We start from the raw sequence: 23,930 nt of genomic DNA, 5'->3' as shown, positions 1-23,930 counted from the left end.
TAAATTAGTGTTAATTGTGCAAAAGTGAATGAAATTGAAATGGAAATGGTGATTGGACGAAGTGATGTTTGGACCACTACGGTTGTTATAGACGAAATGTTGATGGACGGAATGGCATTAGACTAAATGAAAGTAGACCATGTGATGAGTGGACGAGTTGGCAGTAGACGAATCGGCAATTTACCCACTCCAGCCCATGCCCCTTGAAATCTTAAAGGAAAATAGGGAAAGGGAAAGGAAGAGAAAAGAGAGAGAAGGGAAGAAAAAGAAAGAAAGGATAGGAAGCAGAAAAAAGAAAGCGGAATGAAAGGAATATAAATGGAGATAGGATATCTATATTAAAGGCGAAATAATCGCTGAAAAAATATAAAGAAACGAAAGAGGGGGAATTAACGTGAAAGATAAGTTAACAAGGAAAACCTCTGGTTGGCGTTTCATGACTGGTCGGAGGTTTTATCACATAGTTACCATAGTAGCAGTGCTTGTCAGCCAATCAAAATCAAGGACAGTTTTCAGATCTGAATACTTTTCAAACAAAAAGTGTTGATGAACGAACCGCTATAACCTGCCCTTGGTCGTAGGTTGATAATAAAGGGCAGGGCTCACCGAGGTATTTTTTTAAATAATGTTTTGATTGTTCCCTCCTATATTTCTCCACAAAGGAATGGAAGATAAAGAAAAAGTGGAAAGAATAATAAATAATAAGCATTAATTTATATAGCGCAGCTTTTATATGGATATATTCAGCTGCGCTTGTTCAGAGCTCTTTTTACTTATGTCTACACAGCATAATTTCTTAACTAAAGAGATATGTTTTTAATTTTGATTTGAAGAGAGCCAAGGATGGAGAGCTTCTTATATCAATTGGCAGGCTATTCCATTGTTTGGGGGCAGCAAGTGCAAATGCACGATCACCAAGTGTGACTTTTGTTTTGTGAAATGGGATCTGAAACAATAATTTATCTGTGGAACTTCGCAGGCTTCGACTGTGTGATTGGGTTTTAAGTTTGAGTAATTCTGTAATGTAATGTGGGGCTTGACCGATTAATGATTTATATACAATTAACAGAATTTTGAATGAAATTCTTTGACGTACAGGCAACCAGTGGAGTTCTCTCAGAAGAGGTGTAGTGGAACTGAACTTTGGGACACGGTAGATAAGTCTTGCACATGAATTTTGGACTCTTTGTAGCTTAGAAATGAGACTATCAGGCATTCCAAACAACAAACCATTACAGTAATCAAGCTTACTTGTAATCAGAGCATGCGCCACCAGTTTGATACTTTCTTGATCAAAGTATTTGCGAATGCGCCGAAGGTTATAGAGGAGATAATATGTTGATTTGCATACATTCGTGACCTGGGTTTCCATATTAAGGTTTGTATCAAAATAAACTCCTAAATTCCTTGCAGTATCAGATGGTTTGACATTGGATACTCGGTCGTATTATACCCCTGTTATTTAATTGAAAAAAAAGTTGACGTCACCTTTACTCTTGCCCCCCCCCCCCCATTAAAATACCTTAGTGTCGTCCTGCACTGGCGGATCCATGGGGGCCGGCCCGTCCCCACCCCTTTGAGAGTCATAATAAAGATTTTTAATGTAAATATGCCGTTCTTATATACCTGCCCCCCTTTTGAGTCACAGCATATATATTTTTTAAACGTCGTTCATACACACATTTTTTTTTGCTTGTCAATTTTCCGTGGACGAATTGACCTCCAACTTTTTTTTTTTGCTTTTCAATTATCCCCGAGAAAATTTGCCCCCCCCCCCTCCCTTTGAAAATCCTGGATCCGCCCCTGCCGCCCTGCAGGAGAGACTGTTAATTACAGTAGTGGCAGGGTCTTAAAGTTCGTTCACCTAAAAACCGTCGTAAGGAAACAAAAGCATGGCGGGGAATCATCATATTGTTCAGTGTTCTACACAATTAATTAAAAACGAATCTTTGAAAGAAAGAGAACTTCGACGTGTTATTGATTTTATAATAAACCTTGTCATTAATGACACCGTTATATCGGGACTTCAAATTTGGAAACCGCAGGATCTTTACGACTTCACCTGTGTAGTGGTGTACGGGGGGGGGGCATGTGCCCCCGACGCGCCACATTCAGAAGAATGTCAAAAGAGGATATGTAAAAAAATATAATAAAAGAAAAAAAAAAGGCGGTGAGAGAGAGGAAAAATAATATATATATATAGCAAGTGTTTATGGTCATGATGGTGATGAAGATGAACCCATAACCGGGGTTCAAATCCCACCTCAGCATTCGCGTCCTTTGGCAAGGCGTTTATCTACATTTGCCACTCTCCACCCAGGTGTCGTAAATGTGTACCCGGTAAGAAGGAATTCCTTGAATGCACGAGCGTCCGATCAGGATAGCCGTGCTAAAGCCGAGGTAATAGTATGCAGCGCTTAGAAGCGCTATATAAATGTTGCATATTTTTATTATTATTATAATGAAGCCATCGACTTCAAATATTGGCAGGGGACTATTACAGCGCCATGCAGCCCCCGGTGTCAGAGGTTAATTTTTAGTGCCCTGTGACATAATAAAAGTTACTAATATGGTAACTTTTCCCTGAAATCCTTGATTCTGATTGGCCGATTTTGTTACCATGGCAATTATCATTGGGTGCAACGGAGCCCAGGGTCTCGTTGCATAAAAGTCATGCTTAACAGCCAATCAAAATCAAGGAGTCCATGAAAGTTACCATTGGATGGCAAAGTTACCATAATACTTTTATGCAACGGGGCCCTGGTTCCTAGATAAACCAATGGCTTCAGCAATATGACGCTCAATCAACGGTCTTCCGATCAATTTCATTTATACTATCAGAATACGGAGGGAATTTGGCTTTCTGAAACATAAATAATCCTTCTGACTACACCTTGAAGCGTATTTATTTGGTAAACCTTCTTGCAGTGTCCGATTGAGCGGATTTCTGAAAGTGAGTTCAATTGAAATAAAGGTCAATCCGCCATAGGCTATATCAAATAAAATTCAATGCGCATATTAAACTATTCAGAGACATGTTTCCTCATAGGGCGGCAGAACCGGGCACTTGCGACCCCCTCCCCCCCAAAAAAAAAATATATATATATATTCAAATTGGAAAAAATTCCCTTTTTTCAAGATGAAATACCCTTTTTTAAGTAAAACATAATGCATTTAGGTTAGAGAATCACAATGTTTAGTTAGGTACTCGTCCTGTTCATGGTTACAAAAATGCTAGTTTTCAGGTTAGAAAATCACAAAAATATTGGCAAGCGCTTCGCGCTCGCCTCAATTATTATTTAGTAAGGTACTCATCCTGTTCATGTTTACAAAAATGCTTAGAATGTCCAGTTTTCAGGTTTGAATATCACACATTTTTGACTCGTGTTTCGCGCTCGCATCAATTCTGATCCTGCATGGTTACAAAAAAAATGCTTAGAATGTCCAGTTTTCAGGTTTGAATATCACACATTTTTGTCTCTTGTTTCGCGCTCGCATCAATTCTGATCCTGCATGGTTACAAAAAAAATGCTTAGAATGTCCAGTTTTCAGGTTAGAATATCACCAAATTTAATTTTCAGCTCGCGCTTCGCACTCACATTGTTCTATATGTGAGATATGTATCCTACTCATGAGTCACTAAATGCAGTCTTTAACACGTTCCTTTTCTGGTCAGTATATTAAAAATTTCAGCTCGCGCTTCGCGCTCGCGTTATTTCTTTAGTTATGTAGCATAAAGGGTCATTAAACAATGTCGCCTGGGTTTAACCGGCCATATAGACGATTAATAGCCCTGCACTCACCTCCGTGCATGAGTCGAGTGAACATTACGCACGGCGCGCCCGCAATACCCCCAAATATGTACCCCGATGACCAATTAAGAGTCAGTCAGTGTCAAGGTTAATCAGTGAGAGTTCTGTGTCTGGAGAGTTAAGGTCAAGTCAAGTACGTGTTCAGCAGCAGCAAGGAGGAACTCCAGACCGTGCTGGACACCATGTACTTCTGAGAGATATTATACACCTTGGAGGGGCATGAATTCAGTAAGTGCCTCACTCGCACTTCATTTATACTTTAGTTAGATACACACCTTTTTCATGATTACAAAACCTGCTCGGAATGTTTACTCTTCATGTTTTTACATGAAATGTCCAATAGTTTTGAGCTCGTGGTTCGCGCTCGCAACATCTCGCAAGGATGGAACAGTAATTATGGCACAGTAATCAGTGCCATAATTGACCAAAATGCGAGTTTTACAACTTCAGATTTGAAATTTTTTCCAAACCGCTCGCTCGCGGAAATATTAAACCTAAATTTATATGTCATCAATCAGAAATTAATTCAAAAAAACTTTGTTCAACTTAAAGAGATGGTCCGGGCTGAAAATATTTATATCTAAATAAATAGAGAAAAATTCACAAAGCAATATGCTGAAAGTTTCATCAAAATCGGATCACAAATAACGAAGTTATTGAATTTTAAAGTTTATCAATATTTTATGAAAACAGTTATATGCACATCGTCATGAATATTCATTAGGTGGGCTGATGATGTCACATCCCCACTTTCCTTTTTCTTATGTTATTACATGAAATCATAAATGTTTCATTACTTCATACATGTGTAAATGATGTGTCTCCATTATGATGAAATAAGTTGTGGCAATAAATAACTAATGCACTAATCAGTTTTCAATCCGATTGTTTTAGTTCTTGCTAGAAATTTTTTGAATAAACCTAAAAATACAAAAGAACAAGTGGAGATATGACATCATCAGCTTACCTAATGAGTATTCATAAAGACATGCCTAGAACTGTTTCACCGGAATAATGCAAATCTTTAAAATTCAATAACTTTATTATTTGTTATCCGATTTTGATGAAATATTCAGCATTTTGCTTTGTGAATTTTACTCTATTTATTGAGATATAAATATCTCCAGCCTGGACCATCCCTTTAATTACTAACACACAACTTCTTTACACAAAATTATAATCTCATGGTGAAAATATCCGTTTGCACCAAAATGCCCATTTTGACATATAAGTGCTCATTTTGGCTTTGCCCCCCCCCCCCACGAAAAATACGTTCCGCCGCCCCTGTGTTTCCTTCTTTTAGGCCTATATCTAAATTCAGATCACAAGTATGCCAGAATTTTTTTTTCGGGGACAAGAATTATGGGTTCGTAATAAAAATAAGCACTAAAAATTGAAAATCTGAGAAAAAATATTAGTTGGGGCGATGAGTTCCTCTGCGCCTATTGCGCACGATTCATGAGTAATTCGGAGCTTATCAACAAAAAATTAAATAAAAAAACCTTACTGGTCCCACTCCAATCGTAGGACTACTAGGACAGTATTTGAACTGAATGATGATTTTTGTCATGTTTGAAGACAATGAAATTTGGAAGACATTTCCCTTTTTTTAGCAAGCGCCACAGGCGCCCAGCAGAGGCAGATGCTGGCGTTATACGGTATAAGATCCCACCACCATCATCATCATCATCTTATTTCTAGACAAATCTGAAGTTACTTCGATTACATATGTTAGGATCAGATTCAGATATGTAAATAAAATACCAAGCCATCTCTATCTAGCATACCATTTTTAAGTATTGAGTGATCCATTCATAGAAAGGGCCTATAGAATCTAGATCATTGTGGCAAAGGGGATTCAAAACTTTACCATTTTTTAATTGAACCCAATTTAAATCCAAGAATATCATTGTTATCGACCGTGGTGTCTTTTGATAACAAAATCACTGGTACCAAAATCGCATCATTTGTCCAAATTTGTTGCATTTGTTCCGATCGGTGGGATTTGTTCGAATTGCTTGCATTTTGTTAAGATTGGTAACTTTTGTTTGAGATGATGTTTTCTACTTTGTAATCATGGTAAGAAAACTAGTCAGGCGGGACTCATAAACCAGCGCTGATAACACCAATCGTCGCCAAACTGGTTTCAGACTTCTTCTTTCAAAAGAACGGTGCTCAATTTAGTTGTTGAAATGAAAGTAATTCGACTCGGTAAAGGCCACTGCGATACCCATCTCATTGTTCATTCCTTCCAAGCTTCCATCTATCAGAATTGTCCACCGTGTCAAAGGCTCTTAAAAGCGTCTTATCCGGGTTGTAAAAATCAATGGGCCGAACTCCGCCACCAAGCGCTATTCAAAGGATTCTCACTCAGGAGAGCGCCTATTCAGGTTGGCGGTCGGGGTTTGTAAGTTTTCATCATCTTATTCTCTCGATCTTTCATCGTGTCAAGATATGTTTAGGTGATCAGTGGCATTGTCTGAATGGCATCGTGACATCTGAAATTAAGTGACACGAACACTGGGCTTCGGTGTCAAAGAGATTTGATTAAAAGTGGTAGAATGTGAGAGGTGCGATGCTGAGCATTATTCGGAATATATAGCAGCGTTTGGTAGTGAAGCAACATCATTTCACAAATTTAATCGTAACTACGCATATCAATTAATGGCGCAAAATGGCTGACTCTACTGAAACAAAAGACATCACTTCATTAGATGTTGATCATCGTGCTGACGTTGCCCCTACGCTTGATGAGGCCATCAAAATCTTTGCAGGATACAATGCGGGATTAACTAATAATGGTTCCGACTCTACGAACAACGATAAAAATGACTTTGAGATAGGACCGCCCGATCATGGAAAACCATCAGACTATATAACTGGCATTGTCAATGTTGATAAAGATCTTAAGGATGATCTCCTAAATGAAAATGATTTAGAGGATCCTAACTGTAATCTTGTAAACACCTGGATTCCGAGCCAATACTTGCCATCGTGGGTGAAACCGAGGTCTGGTTATAAACCCGCCATTCCGGTAATAGCTGAGGACATTTTCGCAAAGCAACATGACGAGGAGCTGGTGGTCCCTACGGTGGTGATAGACAAAGAAACTGTTGAAGACAAGTCCACATCAGAATATGAGCCCGAACAAACTGCTGAACATCCTAAGAGTAATGAAAATGCAACCAATGATGTTGCTTCATTAGACGGGGTCGGACCTGGTGACGAAAGGATAGCAGAGAATCAACAAAGTGACTTGAAAGAAAGAAGACATTCGCTGGATAATATAACCAATGAAATGAGAGTAAAGAAGGATCATTCGGCTGATGGTGAGTTAAATAAATTAAAACTGGAGGATGGCGATCAGAAGGTAGAGAAAAACAACAATCGGGATGTGGTGAATTTGATGGAAGTTGAAACCAGAGACCCCATTAAAGCCAAGGCTCCATCATCTCTGCCTAGCACCCCTCGACTCCTGACCCCACCGTGTCCCTTTTCAAGCAGTTCTTTAAGTGGCAATTCCCGACGACCACGGCGTTACTCCTTGGCAGACGTCAGCAACATGGGTTTGAGTGTGCTGGAAGACAAAGCCTTTGCCCGAGAGATCCGCCAGCACCAGATTTCCTTACAGAGTAAAATCGCCGAAGATCCGATCATCGAAGCCAACAATGAAGTCGGTAATGACGTCCATGAAGCAAACAAGGCGGAGACTTCGTCGTCGTCGGTGGACCTGACTTCTCCTCGAGAGCGAGCCAAGTATCTTCGACGTCGACGGGCATCCCAAGGGACCATCGCTCCTATCCTACCAAGCCTTCATCTCCCTCGTTCTCCTAGAAGCAGTGTGGTTTACAATCCGTCAACCACGCCCGAACTCGACGTCGCGAGCGATGATCATGAATATGACAAGGGCGCGCCGTCGGCGTCGACTTCGGCATCAGAAGCCAAGGACGAGTCGACGTTGTCTGAAAGTGAACATGCTGAGCGGTTGAAAGCTTACAGGAGAAACAAGAGACGGTCATCCTGGGCTTGTACTGGAACTCATCCCAATGTCAAACCAATTTCTACCTTGGATCTACTGAGACAGAGTACAATTCCTCAAGGTAAAATACATAATTTTTGAAATATAGAATTCATTCTTGGATGATGTATTGGTTTTTATACCTAATTTTTTAGATGATCCAGTATTGATATTTACTGATGTTTCTAATTTTGCAAGACCATAATGTAAAACAGATCTTAAACTAATCTTGTTATCCTAAATAAGTTTGTTTGAATGAATGACTTAATAAATAAAGAAGTAAATTCGTAAATTAATTAATTAATTAATAAGCGAATAAATAAATAAATAAACAAATAGATAAATGAAGGAATGAATAATAAACAAATAAATAAATAATGAATAAGTAAATAAATAAATAAATAACTAGATAAATAAGTAAATAGAAAAATAAACAAATAAATAAATATAAATAAAAGTTATTCTCTCCTTCTCCACCGAGGATGAGGTGACGAAATAATGATCACCAAAAACGGCCATTTACTGAGATAGGGGAACTTCAATATGCAATTTTCACCTGATTTCGATAACATCCTCACTTTCGGTTTCTTTCATTTCAATTCTTTCGTTTGAATCAACTTAATCTCAATATGGAGGTACTAAACAATAGTTTTCTGAAAGTAGATAAGAATTTGGGGCAAGTTTTAACATGGTTTAGGCATGTATTTTTTAAGGAAAACTCCGAATGGTATTTTATCTACACTGTATGCACATATAATATTTTGACAAGTTGGTAGAAAGTGGAGCAATAAGTTGGTATATATACATTTAGATTGGACAAAAAGAGGAGCGAATCTAAATTCAAGCTGGGATTTACTAAGTTTCTTTTCAAATGTTGATCATACTCCGTTCTTACTTAATAGATCATATAAATTGTGCATGACCTTTTACTCAATTCAGTGCAAACTCTCTGCAATAATATTGATAAGGTACTATAACGTGAGTTAATTCATATTTGAGTAGAATCCCCCAATGATGCATAATTATTCCCCGATAGATCTAGATTCAGATCGGGTGTGCTTAGTTTAAAATTTATAACCTAGTACGATTTGCTTTTGGTTGTAAAAATATACTGGCGTGTAATTTATATAAAGGGAACGTTAGAACCCTATAATTATGTACCAAACTTTCCATTCTGTATTATCTAAACTTTCAAACGGACTATTGTCAGAACATAGATCGAGTCTCGCCAAAGAAGTCGATTGTGTGGACGGCCGATAACAGATATTACTAACGCCTCCATCATTTTCTCAAAAGACAATTGTTGCGATTGGGATGCGGGTAGTAGTCTCTCATCTCAGACTCAAATCAACATTGGAAATCGAAACAAAACTGCCACCGTCTTGATCAAACTCGAATAGTCAGTGTGTTACAGCGGTAAAACTATCCTCTATGAAAATTTAGTTTGCGACGTCCAAAATATATTCTGTTTCTTACATTTTATGAAGTGGAAGGGGCAAAAGGAAAAAAGGTGTCAAGGTTTTAGGCTATAGCGAATCGATGGTCATCGCATCTATCTCCCAGTCTAGTCCAGTCAATCTAGCCAGAATAGGGGGGTAACCCACCACTAATTGCAACACGAGATATTCCACTGAAATGCTTTCAAGGAAGGTCCCCGTAACAACATACTAAAAGTCCCAAGAAATCCAAGTAGTGGAAATTTATGAAATTTGCATATTATGCAAATTAGCCATGAAAAATTAGAAAAAGAAGGGAAATAGTCCAAAGATTACAAATCAAATGTCCAAAACAATTTAATTTGAATGGAAATTCATGATAAATAACTGAATTCAATGTTTTTAATCAAAAGTGCAAAAAATTCTACCTCATTTACATATTATGCAAATAAGCATCCTTATATGGAAAAAATGTCAAAATATTGTGATTTTTCTCATATAGACTGCTTGAAAACATTTATTTAATGTTGACATTAATATGCTACTATATCACTAAGCATGATAATTCATCACAATGCCTGAAAATTAATTTGCATATTATGCAAATTAGCCATTTAAAAAAAAATAGAAAATGAGGAAATTATTCCAAAGATTACTTAAATTAAATGTCCACAGCAAGTAATTTTGAACAAAAGTTCATGATGAATAAATAAGTGCAATGTCTTTATTTAAGAAAGCTAGCTAATCTGCCTCATTTGCATATTATGCAAATAAGTAACCTTATATGGAAAATGTCAAGAAATTTTGATTTTTATCACATTGACTGCAGTGAAAACATTTCAGTTTTTCAAATTAATATGCTGCTATCACTAAGCATTCAAATCTATCCTAATATGATTTATATTCAAGGAAAAATACTGGAAATATATTCTTTGCTTCCTAAGCGTTAGTCTGACAAGATGATGGGATTGGCAAGAACAAAGCACAGTGTTTGAATTGGTGCGTAGTTTGTTAGAGTTGACAACCCTTTCATATATGGTTGGGAACGACTTAGACTTTCTTGAAATTTCACCGCATAAACATGATAAAAGGAGGCCAGGAAAAGCAAACTTATGGCAGGTAAGGTCTGATGAGTAGTCTCATTAAGAAGTGCAGCAGAGATTCCGTCTGGCCTAGTAGCTTCATGCAGGTTGTTTTCTTTAACAATTTCTTCAGTAGTCTGGCTACACCTGCTTGACTAAACAATATGTTATCTGGCCATATTTGGGTCAGGACTGGGTCCCAGGACTTCAGCGTCATCATCATCATGATCAGTGGTGAATACTAAGACTAAAAATCTTTGCCTTCCTTTAATAATGATATTCCAATGTAGTCATAGCTATTGATATTAAGGGCTCCCAACATGCTAATTGTTACAGCCTGGATCATTGTCAACCCGGTCAACAAATTATGTATTATAGGCTTGTCTACAAACCCTCTTATGGTCCTCTTTAATGCATTGTAGCAATTCTGAGCTTTACCTTACTGATGCTTTTGGAGCTCTAAAATGTGCAAGCCTTCCTAGCCTTTCTCTAAAACTCTTGACATCTTCCGACACAACTTATGTCCATTGTTTCATTGAGGCAACTTGTGTCGGAAGAAGACATGGTTGACGGTGTGTTCTTGTTAAAGTCCTCTTGATTGGCATACAGTCTCCTATGCTCGACTTATCGGATTTCAGTACAGAGAGTTGTATGACTGTACAAAGTACATCTGCATGACACTATTAACGTGATTAAAGTCAGCATTCCTCCAGAAGAACATCCTTAGTCGTACCATAAAATGTTTATTCCTCTGGATAACCTCACAGTATACCCATGAGTAGCACATTGTGGCAAATAAATCCTGGAAGTGGTACACACTGTCTAATCAATGTTGGATGGTATTTGATGGTGATGTTAAGGATGTTCCATTATGTTGTGTCCTCTTGTTGGAAAGGCAATAATCTGGCTTAGTCCTCCATCTGGTTTGTTCATTGTCTCACTGAGGAATTTCTGTTTATCATAAATATCAGGACTTACTTAGAAACTATAGCTTTGATATTTGGAGATGGATGCCATAGGAGATTTATCAAAGAGGAAAGAACAGAACATGGATGCTTCATCATGAAGCAGCAACTGGATTCAGCAAGAACGTCTAATCTCGATTCCTGTATCTGAGAAAGATGCCTATAATGCACTTTAGGCCTTCATCATGAATTTATGGCTTTCATGTCGCTCGTATAGGCAAATGCCCATTGTTACTCTTATTAAGCATGCCCAGAGATCTTGTGATCAAAGCAAGTACTCATATTCACCACCAAGACAAGTGATGATGATGATGGGTTCTTGTAAACGCCGGTATCCGCCACAGCCGGGCGCTCATGGCGCTTGCTCAAAAATAGGAAATATCTCACAAATTTCAATGTCTTCAAACAGTGCTTAGGATCATCATTCAGTTCAAGTACTGTCCTAGTAATGCTACAAGTGAGTTATTCTTGTATTGGGATAATGTTGGAGTGGGGAACAGAAAGGTCTTCAGGTAAGACTCAAAAGTTGATTGGGTCTCTGCTCTCCTGATAAATTGGGGAAGGCTATTCCACAACTTAGGTCCAGAGATGTAGAAGGCTCTGTCACCCCAGGTTGTGTGGCTGAGAGATTCCCTCAGCAATGCTTGAGCTGCTGATCTGAGACTGCGTGTTGGTCTATGCTGAGATAAGAGCTCTGAGATGTATAGGGTGGAGATTTATCGTTAAACGCTTTAAATACAAGGACCCCAAGTTGATAAGCTAATGGTGTGCTACAACATGGACCTATTACAATAGGTCCATGGCTACAAAGACCAAATATTCGAAGCTAATGGGCTTTTATTTGTACGGGTGTGACATCTTGTGCTGATCACTTGGCAATCCAGGAGTTGCTAGCGTGGACTATACTCGCAAGAAACGCAAAGTCTCTACAAAGTCAAGAAGAGAGCAAGACTTGGATGGAAATAATGAAGCATTCAAGCAGTGGGATCTATGTAGAATGGACTCATCATTGTACAATATGAGTGGGGTAACTGCTCATGACAAAAGTCAACATCAACCAAGCAAGAAGTGTAGGGAAGGTCATCATGGTTAATACACATAATCTATATGGAATTTTAGAGGAAAGTATCACTTATGTGTTCCTTGAATATTTATAAAATGTCGGATGCTTATTTGCATAATATGTAAATTACACTTCGGATATTAAGCTGATTATTAATGTATTTGCCATTCTTAGTGATCACATCATATTGATCCAGACTGAAATGTTTTCATAACTGTTTTTGTGAGAAAAATCAAAATTTCTGGATTTTTTTCCATATAAAGATGCTCATATATGCAAATGAGGTAGATTTATTTACGATTTTTTATTTAAAAAATAAATAAATTTGTAAAACTTATCATGGGCTTCAGTTCAATTAGTATTGATTTCTGCACTTGATTTCCAATATTTTGATTATTTTCCTTATTTGTAATTTATTATGGCTAATTTGCATAAAATGCAAATTTTGTGATTTTCCTATATGATTGTATATTTAAGGACTTTTAATATGGTGTTTAGGAAACCTTCCTGTAAGGTATTGCCATATTTCAATATCAATAGATAAAATACTTGCAATTTTTGAGGGATGTATCACCAGAGTGTTTTCTTGAATATTTATAACATGTTAGATACTTTTATTTGCATAATATGCAAATTACACTACAGACACTAAGCTAAATACAAATGTATTCAACGTCCTTAGTGATAGCAGCATGTAAATTCCAACATTAATGAAATTTTAAAGCAGATAATGAGAGAAAAATCACAATACCTTTACATTTTTCCATATAAGGATGCTTATTTGCATATTATGCAAATGAGGTAGATTTTTTTGCACGTTTGACAAAAAGCATTGAATACAGTTATTTATCATGAATTCTCGCTCAAATTGAATTGTTTTGGACACTCAATTTGTAATCTTTGGGCTATTTTCCTTATTTTTCTAACTTTTTATGGCTAATTTGCATAATATGCAAATTTCATAAATTTCCACTGCTTGGATTTCTTGGGACTTTTAGTATGTTGTTTAGGGGACCTTCCTTGAAAGCATTGCAGTGGAATATCTCGTGTTGCAATTAGTGGTGGGTCAAACCCTATATTGACTGGACTAGTCCATTAACAGCTCAAAAAAGAGTCAGTTGTTACCAATACGATCAATATATTTCTGACATTTGTTGTTCCTTCATCTGTTATCGACGAGAGTCGTAAACATCGATCTGAACAACTATGGATTAAATAGTTAAAAAAGAATGAGTGAAACAAACGATTTATCGCCAGCCATTATTGTCGGAGTAATCGATGGTGTTATGTAATGGTAACACGCCAAGGCCGTGATATAAAACCGTGAATTCTCAGCAGTTTTTAATTTAATCGTATTGTCCAGTCAATACGAATGGATTGAACCGACTCGATCGTTCAAACGATTATATTAAGTGTTGGCTTATTTAGGGACCGTTTCTTTAAAAAAAAAATCTTCCTAGCTCCTCTTCATTTTCTTCCCTTCATCTCATTGCTTCCTCTTCTATTTGTTTAACTTGACGTATTCATCATCATATTTTCTCCTCTCTCTCCTCCTTCCTTCTCTTTAGTATGATCTTTTCCTTCTCCTCTCCACCCTCTTATTCTTATTTTTATTTTCCTTGTTAGGTTCTTCTTTTATTTATTCTTATAATCCTCCATCTTCCCCCTTTCAAGTCCTTCTTCTTTTGATTCTTTTCCATCTAATTGTTCTATTATCGTCTTCTCATTCGTTTCTTTTCCCCTCCTTTTAACTCCTCTTCATTCTACTCCTTATCCTCCTCCGCCTTCTCCTTCTTCCTCCACTCTCTTGTAAACCTATCTGCGCCATCTTGTCTTGAAATTCACATCATTCCACTTTTAAAATGATTTCATTTGCCAATTTTTTCTATAGCAATTAGATCCATTGAAATCGTTAAAAGACATTAAACCAGACAACCGTAACCCCATCCAGGCGCGGATCCAGTGGGTGGGTGGGGGGGGGGGGGGGGTGGGGCGTAAGGTGCAGGCGCACCCTGTAAAATTTGAAAATGTAATGGTGCACCCATAGAACGCCATGTCTCCTTCATTTGTTTATTTTCATTGGGGGGTCTTTGCTTTTCTCATTTTAGGGAGACAATATGTCATTCATTTCAGACTGATGACAAACAAATTCAAATAAAATATTGCCTATACCCAGACAATAGTGATAACAAAATAATTTCAGCTTCTTAAGTTTAGATGTCTATTTTTCTCTCTTTGTTCCACCGTTTTAGTAATTTAATTATGAAATAAAGTTTGCTTGAGATGTTCTGTGAGTCCAAACAGTCAGTACAACATTTTTATTCTGTATTCATTGGATTCCTTCTCATTTTTTCTTCTATCCAGAGAGCCAGTGGAATGCAACTACATCACACGATCCATACCACATCACAGTCCATTTCATCACAGACCCAGGCCAAGCAGACAAACTTCGGAACTTCCTCCGACCAATCACATCAGCCGTAGTGCCTCAGTTCGCCATCTTCAACTACGCCGAACGGAGCATCAGCGTTCATCCACCCGAACCCGACGATGATGATCACACCAAGATTCCTGCTCTAGCCATCGTGGTCTTCATCCAGGAGGAACTGGGAGCGGATCGACTGGAGGATGCTCAAGGGTTCTTAAGGAAAGAACCCTGGGCCCTGCATCATCGGTCAGAGTTAGGACCCAGTGCGGTACCCTACCCAACAAACAATCAGGACTACTATGCTCATGCCAACAACATGCCACTTTGGGCCGTTCGTCAGGTCCACTGCGGATTGGACAGACTACGCTTTCAACTCTTTGTATCGGATGAGCACTGGTTTAACTCCATCCAACTCTATGCCACTATACTTGGACATGGTGTCCAGTACCAAAAAGAGGATTTCTGCTTCTTTAACATCTACTCCGATCCAACAAGAAATCTTGAGATACAATTATCCCTGAAGAGGTTGCCGTCTGGGTACACACCTCAACCCATGGAGGACGTCATCCTGCAGTTCAAGATTGGTGATATGGGAAGTTTAGTTCCTCTTCTGCCAAACGTCTGCAGTCCGATCAGTGAGAAGAGATGGCAGACTACAGACTTTGATGGCAACAAGATCCTTCTCTTACGAGGAAGTGACAGGTCTGGGAAGTTGACTCCACGGATCATGGACAACTCGGGACTGTCCAACAGGGGAACTACTGAAGGTGGTGAATCTTCTCCAGTGCCTTCAGACAATGGAAGATCGCGCTCAAGACCAAGAAGGCGGCATAAACATGGCATGCAGAATCTAACAACGGTTGTGTAAGAACCTTGACCAGAACAGTCAAAGTACTGAAGGTGTCAATTCATCTACAGTACCTTCGAACAATGGCTGTATGCACCCTAGACAGAGAGGAAGGCGACATAAGCATGATGACATGCAGAATCTACCAACTATTGTTCGAGGATATAAACCAGAACTATCATTTTATGAAATGACCTCTATGAGAAGTATAAGCTCTTCAACTGAACCATTGCAAGAGAGATCAGAAGGTTATGTTGAACAAAGGAAAATGGCACCTGCATGTAAATTAAGAGTTTTACGTGTTCATCAGTAAAAATGCTTGAGTATTTATTTACTACATTCTATTTCTAGATACTGTTGTAAAAAGTACCAAACATATCTATATTTATATTGCTCTAGTATCAGAATTGAATTTAAATGAGTTACAATTTAATTCTTCACATTAATGGCATATTCACCCAGGGTAACCACTTTATTAGCTGGTGGTTTTCTGACCATGCATACGATAACTACCCTTTTCCATTCTAATATGCACAGAGTCTAGTTAGATGGCAGAGGGTCTCATTTCTGTAAGTCATTGCACTGCAAAAAATGCGGGTGTTCATTTAACACCAGCCTGGTATCTATATCTGTAAATACCAAGGAAGTGCTGAAACAACACCAGTTTAGAATCAAATTGATATTGTTTTAACACTATTGGTGTTGCTTTAATGCCTACATCTGGTGTCAGCCTAACGCCAAACCAGTGTTGTTTCAACACTTATCTGGTGTTTACCAATATACACTGAGCCACCATGCCCCCATTATGATATTATTTTTACTACGAACATCAAGCTGTGACACTTGACACAATGATATATTGCTTTGGAGGTTTTAATATGACATATAGTCCATGGAAAATCTCTGATATTGACACACTACTCATTAAATTAGTCATATAACCATAAAAAATACAATATTTTATAGATTAAAAACACTGAAATAGAACAGTAATCAATAATTTACTCATAAACAAAAAGATGAGTTGATAGTAAAATTTCAAACATCACTCATTGAAAATCAAAATCATCTAAATGAATCTGAACTGTATGGCAAGTAATCTTTACTGTTATGATAATTATTCCTTCATGTATAAGCATCTATTGAGTAAATCAATGTTTATTTTGAGACCTCCATATTATGCATGAAAAATGACCTGTATAATTCTTTTATGATTATGCATTATACATGCATTTATGTATAATATGACTACATTTCTTTGAAATGTAAAATACTCACTGAATTTGTCATTACTGGGCACACTTGCATCAATAGTATATATTTCTTGCTCATGGTTTAGATTATTTATCAATATTTCAGTTCATGGTTTCATTACAAAACTTTGAAACCAAATGAATTAATAAGAAAGTATCACAGAAAAGGGTATCAATCTACAATTCATCTTCATAAAACAATAACAACAAACCAACTTAATGGTAGGCCTACAATACATGATCACAGAATGGATCGGAAATTACTTTCGAATTGGTATATGTACTAAATATCTTTATAAATGAAATTACTCTTTGAAATTCAAATGATATTTAATTCTCTATATCATTTATATATACAATGCAGCTGATTTCATGAAATATGTTGTGAATTTTCTACTTTGAGCATTACTCAACAGATATACTTTTCCTTTTTAATAACAAGTTGTTCAAACCTGAAACCTGTTTTACAAAAAGCTGCGATGGATTTAAATCAAACTCAAATTGAGATTGGTATAATTTCCTTTATCTTATGTACACAATTTGAGTTCAATTTCATTTTCAGTTTGATATTATAAATCTATTGCAACTCTTTGTAAAACAGGCCAATGGTGTAACATAAGCTCAGCGACATGTTTGGTGTGCAAGTAATCAACAGAAATGAGGTGTGTAAAAATATCGCAGACGCATGAGACATTTTCCTGCATCTGTGCAAATCAAGTTCATAGGAAAGGTGGCACAAAAATGTAATGACTTTGCCTGCATAGTGCATACCGTTGGATGAATAGCCTAAGAAACTCAGCAGCAAACATCAGACTTTGGTCATATTGGCCCGAAAAGGTGGTTTTTTAATTCTCGGTTGAACCCATGGTTTATGCAGATTTCCTGTATAAATTACGTTTATTTACCGTGTACATTAAAAATGTCCAATGCTGATGCAGCTTTTGTCAGTGCGCCAAATTGATGCCTGTTGCCATGGTTAAGTACGCTATTTCATTCATGAGTCCACTGTTTGAAGAGTGGACTCATTAATTCAAAACAGTGGACTCATGAATAAAATAGTGTGGATAACCACGGCAACAGGTGTCAATTCCGCGCACAGTGACAAAAGCCCGCATCAACATTGGACATTTTTCAATATTCGCAGTAAATAAGCGTAATTTATACAGGAAATCTGCAAAAGCCATGGACTCAAACGTGGGTTTTCCAAACCACCTTTGTGAATTCGGGCTAATATGTCTCAACAATAAAAAAAAAATGTTGCTGTCATGTCTCAACAAGGCTTCAATGTTCAAATAACTTCTGAATTTAAATCTTGTATTTCCTGAACTCTCAAAAGATACAGCATGACAATATGTTATAGAAATGAAACCAAAAATCTTTCAGTATTTCAGAAAGTACCGCATGAATGAAAGTTTTCATTCTGATTTGATTTTAGAAATGATAGCATGAATGTCATTTTCATGATTATTTCAGAAATTATTGCATGTTTAATTGATTTCAGAAATGCTTGCAAGAATGTAACTGTTTTCAGTCAATTTGATTGCATAATGATTGCAAGAAGTTTCTTATTTGTACTCAAAGAGTATTGCTAGAAGACAGCCAAGTTGAGCTGTATAACATTTTATAAATTATTATGCAAATACAGATGATATGCTTTATATTTTCAGAAATACAAGTATATCTATTTATTTTGTGACAGGCAAAACCCATTCTGCAAGGTTTTGTACAAATAAACAATAGACAAAAAAATAACAGTGATGTATATTCTCCTTATTCATTTGAATGTGCAGATAAAGATTTGGTGCCAGTTCAAAAAATGACTTACAACTAAACTTTGTCATTATTGTAACAAACATGGCAACCTGTGATTGTGATTGGCTGATGAGCCCCGTTACCATGGTAGTTGTTGTAATGCCAAAGTTACATTAGTTGGAAGTCTTTATGACATATAGGCCCCTGTTGAACCTTGGTAATTCCATGGAGTCGACATGATACACTAATTCAGACGATTTCTAATAACCGCATTTGCTCTAGGACAGTGTTCAACAAAATTTCGCAAAATTCATTGTACTTTTGAAATTAATATTAAAAGTGTAATATAAACTCGGCAAGAACAGTTTGAATACTGTGAATTTCAAAATGATATACTTTGAGGCTGCCTGACATGTCATTTCCAGTATCGACTTGCATTACAATCCGTACTAATAAGACACTTATGATAAAAATGAATGGCAATGTGGTAGCCACACCAATGAGGCTTATACCCCAAATAGATAAAAATTCATTTGAAATATCTTAATAGATTGGTCACTGGTCAGGATGGTATTAGACAGGGGGGGCAAAATTAAACATTTGTAATGTAAAAATGCCATCCAAACATAATAAGTGTGCCTGCTCTTTAGAAATTGAAGACCTTTTTTTTTTTTGCTTGTCAAATCTTTTTGGGTACGAAATATCTTTCATTTGTGGTTGAATACCTTTTTTTTTTTTGGGGGGGGGCTTGTCAAAATTTTCCTCCGAAAAATTTGCCCCCCCTTTTGGAAAATCCTGGATCCACCCCTGGACATTGTGATGTGACAGCCACATAAACCATATATTTTAATGAATTCAAGATTGGAATTTGAGAATTAGAATACAGGGGCTATAATGTTTTGAAGAGGAAATCCCAAAAATGCTATTTCACAAGCATTTTTACATGTTTTGAATTCTGTAAAAAGTGATTATTGTCCCTCCAAAGCCTACAGTGTTAACTTAAGTATCCGAAATGGATGCTTTTAACTGGAGTCAACATTATCGCAACATTTTAAGTGACCAAGTAGCTTATAACTCACAGATTATTCCTGTCTGACCTAAAGAAATGCCATTATGATTGTAGCATTAGCTACAAGAGAAAAATATTTTTAAATCCTGCATGAAGTTAAACAATCCTTAAAGGGGCTATTGTCATTCAGAGTGGCGCTCCTTTTTTGAGGAACATTATATAATATGCCAATACCATGGCAATGCAGTTCTCGACACATCAAAATAAATTTGTCCTATAGGTCTTCACTCCATACCAAGGTGTGTGCAAAGTTTTGAAAGAATTTGGCGAAAACTGAGTAAGCAGTTCCATGACTGCCCATCTGTATGCTGGTTCCGAGGTATCCCAGGTAAAAGATGTTATCCCACACAAATCCCAGGGTGGTTTGCTTTTCCCCCCCAAAAAAAACATCCTGGAACATGGATACCCACTCTCTAACAAACAATTCCTGAAAATAGACGATATCCTAAAGTCATTTGTCTCATGTACTTTCTTAGTCCATTCTTTTACAGTTTGATGAAAGAGGAATTTGGAAATTCAAATTCAGAAGAAAATAATTTTGGCAAAATAACTGCATTTTCTTGAGGCATAACGTATAGCTAGAAAAAGTTGTATACAAATATTACAAACATTAGGTAACATTGAGGTGGGCTGAGGTCTGTGAAGAGGTATTGTTAGAAGAACTTTGGCAGTCTAAAATTATTGAATCGTGAAGGATATGAATATTCAGAAGGGCATGAAGAAGGGAATGAAAGGTGTTGTAAGCTATAGAGTACCGAAAAGATGACGTCAGTTGACATGGTGTCATGGCAGCCTGGTTCTAAACAAATGAACCTGCCGAATGAAAGTGTGTGTTTCTCAGAGGAGAAAATGGCTGCTATCAGAATTTGATCGCTTGCAACCTATTTTTTCAGACAAGACAAAGCCATTTGCATGTGTACAGACGATTGTCTGCTGCGACTCTTTTTTAGAACCAGCCCACCATGGCAACTGACGTCACACTTCGGTACTCTATCCTAGCTTTGTTAGACAGCCCAAATACAACACTTTAAACGGTCGGAGAGAACGGAACAAGCCGACACGTTGACATGGAGCTGAACAAGACAGCAGACTTCCTGCATGGCGATGAAAACAAAGAAGTTTGAACAAGGAACAAATTTCCAAATTCAAGAAGAAAGCCTGTTCATACTTAAAAAAGAGAGGAAATGAGGGCCAACACATGATAAATTCAAAAATTTATCAAAAACTAAATGAAGCTGAAAAAAGGAAGACTTCATGGGCGAGCTAAACATAAGCTCGGTCAAAAACACCTAGCAGGAAGATGTCCACTTGAAACCAGTTTTGGCCTTACCCAGCGACATCAACAGAGAAGCAACCAACGCCCCAGGCAATGGCATCAAACGCAAGACCAAGCACCGACAGTCAGTGGGACTTCAGAGAAGGGGGCTTGCTTCGCCTGCGGGAAATTTGGGCATTGGCGTTTTGAGTGCAGATCAGACAGACCGCACCTAACAGAGAAGAAGCAATACAAGTAAAGACAAATTCAAACAATTTTTTTTATTCATTTGAATGAAATCGATGTTCAGAAGGATAAAGCATTTGCATACCATAAGAATCGTACTAGAACAAAAGACATAAACAAATCCTAAAGAAAAATTTGAACAAGAAACAATTCTTCAAACTTGAGGAGATTGTTCATCTTAACAGTCAGTCCGCAAGCCCTGAAAAAGTAGCTTCTTTTATCCAAGTGATATTCATGACAAGAGGGTTTTTGCATAGTTAATGAGCTTGGTGCGAACCAAAACACCTCTTTTTATTCGGCCATTGCTGCTCTAAATATTGACCAAATTTCATGTCTTTGGTATCTTTGTAAAGAAGAAGAATCATTCTTTTAGGTCATGTGTTTGGATTTTTAAAAGAATGTTGTAATATAGGAAAAACTTTTGATCTAAAACATGAAACAAAATATTTTTTTTCATGCAACAAAAGTTGTTGTTTTCACACTTAATTTCTGTTTGGGCACAAATGATTTTTAAATCATGATAAAGCTGAAGATCTAAGCTTTAATATGATATAATTTTTATAAGAAGATGTATTTTAGATGGGTCAGCAGCCAGCTTTTCATAGACCAAGTACATTTTGCAGCTCAAAAACAAGAATACTGCGCTCTGATTGGTCATAGACCACACACCCACGCAAATTCCAATGTTCCCCACACTGGGCCTCTGCAAGGTCACACTCACCATGTGGTAATCTCTTCAAATTACCCGCGCCTGTTTGTTTTGAAAACAGTATTCAGCCAATCAGAACTCTGGATTTTATGTTACTCAGAAATTTCAGAAATCTCGTCTTGCATCTTGATGGAAATAACTGGCTGCTGACCCATCTAAAAGATGCCACATATCAAGAGTGACATTGTAAGAAAGTATAAAGTTTGAGCTTTCTGATGACATAAATAATGTTGGTGCCTAAAACACAAAATGTTGCACAATTTGCAAGTGAAAACGGAGGAAGAAAATTTTGTTTGATGCATCTTTTCAGGTAAAAAATTCACTTATTTATCAAAATATTTCATTCAAAAGAAATGACCAATATAAAAGGGTAACATTTACTCTTGCCCATGGTACAAAAATAATCAATATTACTCAAGGAGAAAGTGGTTAAATTCTTTGAGAAAGAAAGTCTCACAATTCACGAGATTTTGCAGGGACATGAATTCAGCCACGAGAGGACTTGGATAAATCTTGCTCATTTGCTCATTAACACAGGGGCTTGCGGACTGACTGTTAAAATTTAAGAAGAAAGGAAATGAGTAACAATGCAAAAATTTATCAAAAACTAAACAAATCGAAGCTCAACTAAAGAAGGAAGACTTAAACAAGGCGGTGACAGGGGCTCAGAGCAAGACTGCAGAGGGTAAGAACATCATGTAAAAAGGCAAAAAATAATAAATCTTGCAGACCAATCACCATTTAGAGGGCTGACCGTCGCAGGAGGGAGAATGTGCTCTCCAAGAAAACAATCACTCTATAAAAGTGAATGCCTTTTGGGCCAATACTATGATCTGGGGGTGTTGAGGACACAGGGTAACTGTGTATCCCTACATGATCACCACCATGAATGGGCTACCTACAATGTATGTCTCAGAGACCTTCGCTAGGCATCTATCTAGGAGAATCCCTCATGAAAGTGATAATTAAGAGGGGGGAAGTAGAAGTAAGCATATTTTGGAAATTGCTCTCCTTGCAATAAAGGGATGGTCCGGGCTGAAAATATTTATATCTAAATAAATAGAGTAAAATTCACAGAGCAAAATGCTGAAAATTTCATCAAAATCGGATAAAGTTGTTGAATTTTAAAGTTTATCAAAATTTTGTGAAAAAAAAGTTATATGCACGTCATCATGAACATTCATTAGGTGGGCTGATGATGTCACATCCCCACTTTCCTTTTTCTAATGTTAGTACATGAAATAATAAATGTTTCATTTTTCCATAGAGCTATTAACACTCCATGATTTTTTCATACATGTGTAAATGGCATGTCTCCATTATGATAAAATAAGTTGCGGCAATAAATAACTCATGCACTTAATCAGTTGTCAATCCAATTGTTTTAGTTCTTGGTAGAAAAGTTTTGAATAAACCTAATTTCATATAATAAAATATAAAAGAACAAGTGGGGATATGACATCATCAGCCAACCTAATAAATATTCATAAAGACATGCATAGAACTGTTTCACCCGAATAATGCAAATCTTTAAAATTCAATAAATTTGTTATCCGATTTTGATCAAATTTTCAGCATTTTGCTCTGTGAATGTTACTCTATTTATTGAGTTGTAAAGATTTCCAGCCTGGACCATCCCTTTAATAATCATGCTCAGTGCTATGGTGTAAGGGGTGTACATATAGTCACATGATAACACACTTCACAGGAATAGTCGACTGGCAGGACACACGAACATACCGAACCGATACACAGCAATACACAACGCAATCTTCATTCCTGACTAGGCCTTCAACAGAAGTAGACGTATGCTAGAGAAAGGTCGAGACTAAGCAAAGATAGTAAGAGCAATTGTAAGGTAGGACACCCTTCATTATATGTTGATGACTGAATGTGTGTATGTGTAATGTTCACCGGCCCCATACAATATACTTTTGTACTTGGCCATCGCCAACGCTGTGTTGCAGAATTTGCATTGGGCGTGGCTGAATACGA

The 23,930-nt window shown here is 37.2% G+C and overlaps 1 protein-coding gene across 1 annotated transcript; it reads left to right on the top strand.

Moving 5' to 3' along the window:
- Window positions 1–6,180: 6,180 nt before the first annotated feature.
- On the top strand, window positions 6,181–18,656 carry LOC129272312 (uncharacterized). Its single transcript, XM_054909463.2, has 2 exons — window positions 6,181–7,912; window positions 14,741–18,656. The coding sequence occupies exons 1-2, from the start codon at window positions 6,487–6,489 to the stop codon at window positions 15,670–15,672; spliced, it is 2,358 nt and encodes a 785-aa protein (XP_054765438.2). The 5' UTR covers window positions 6,181–6,486; the 3' UTR covers window positions 15,673–18,656.
- Window positions 18,657–23,930: the final 5,274 nt, after the last annotated feature.

This window comes from Lytechinus pictus, chromosome 12 (assembly GCF_037042905.1).
Source record: "Lytechinus pictus isolate F3 Inbred chromosome 12, Lp3.0, whole genome shotgun sequence".
NCBI classification, from domain to species: Eukaryota; Metazoa; Echinodermata; class Echinoidea; order Temnopleuroida; family Toxopneustidae; genus Lytechinus; species Lytechinus pictus.
Note: the sequence above shows the minus strand (reverse complement) of the source record. Positions and strands in the feature narration are given on the sequence as shown.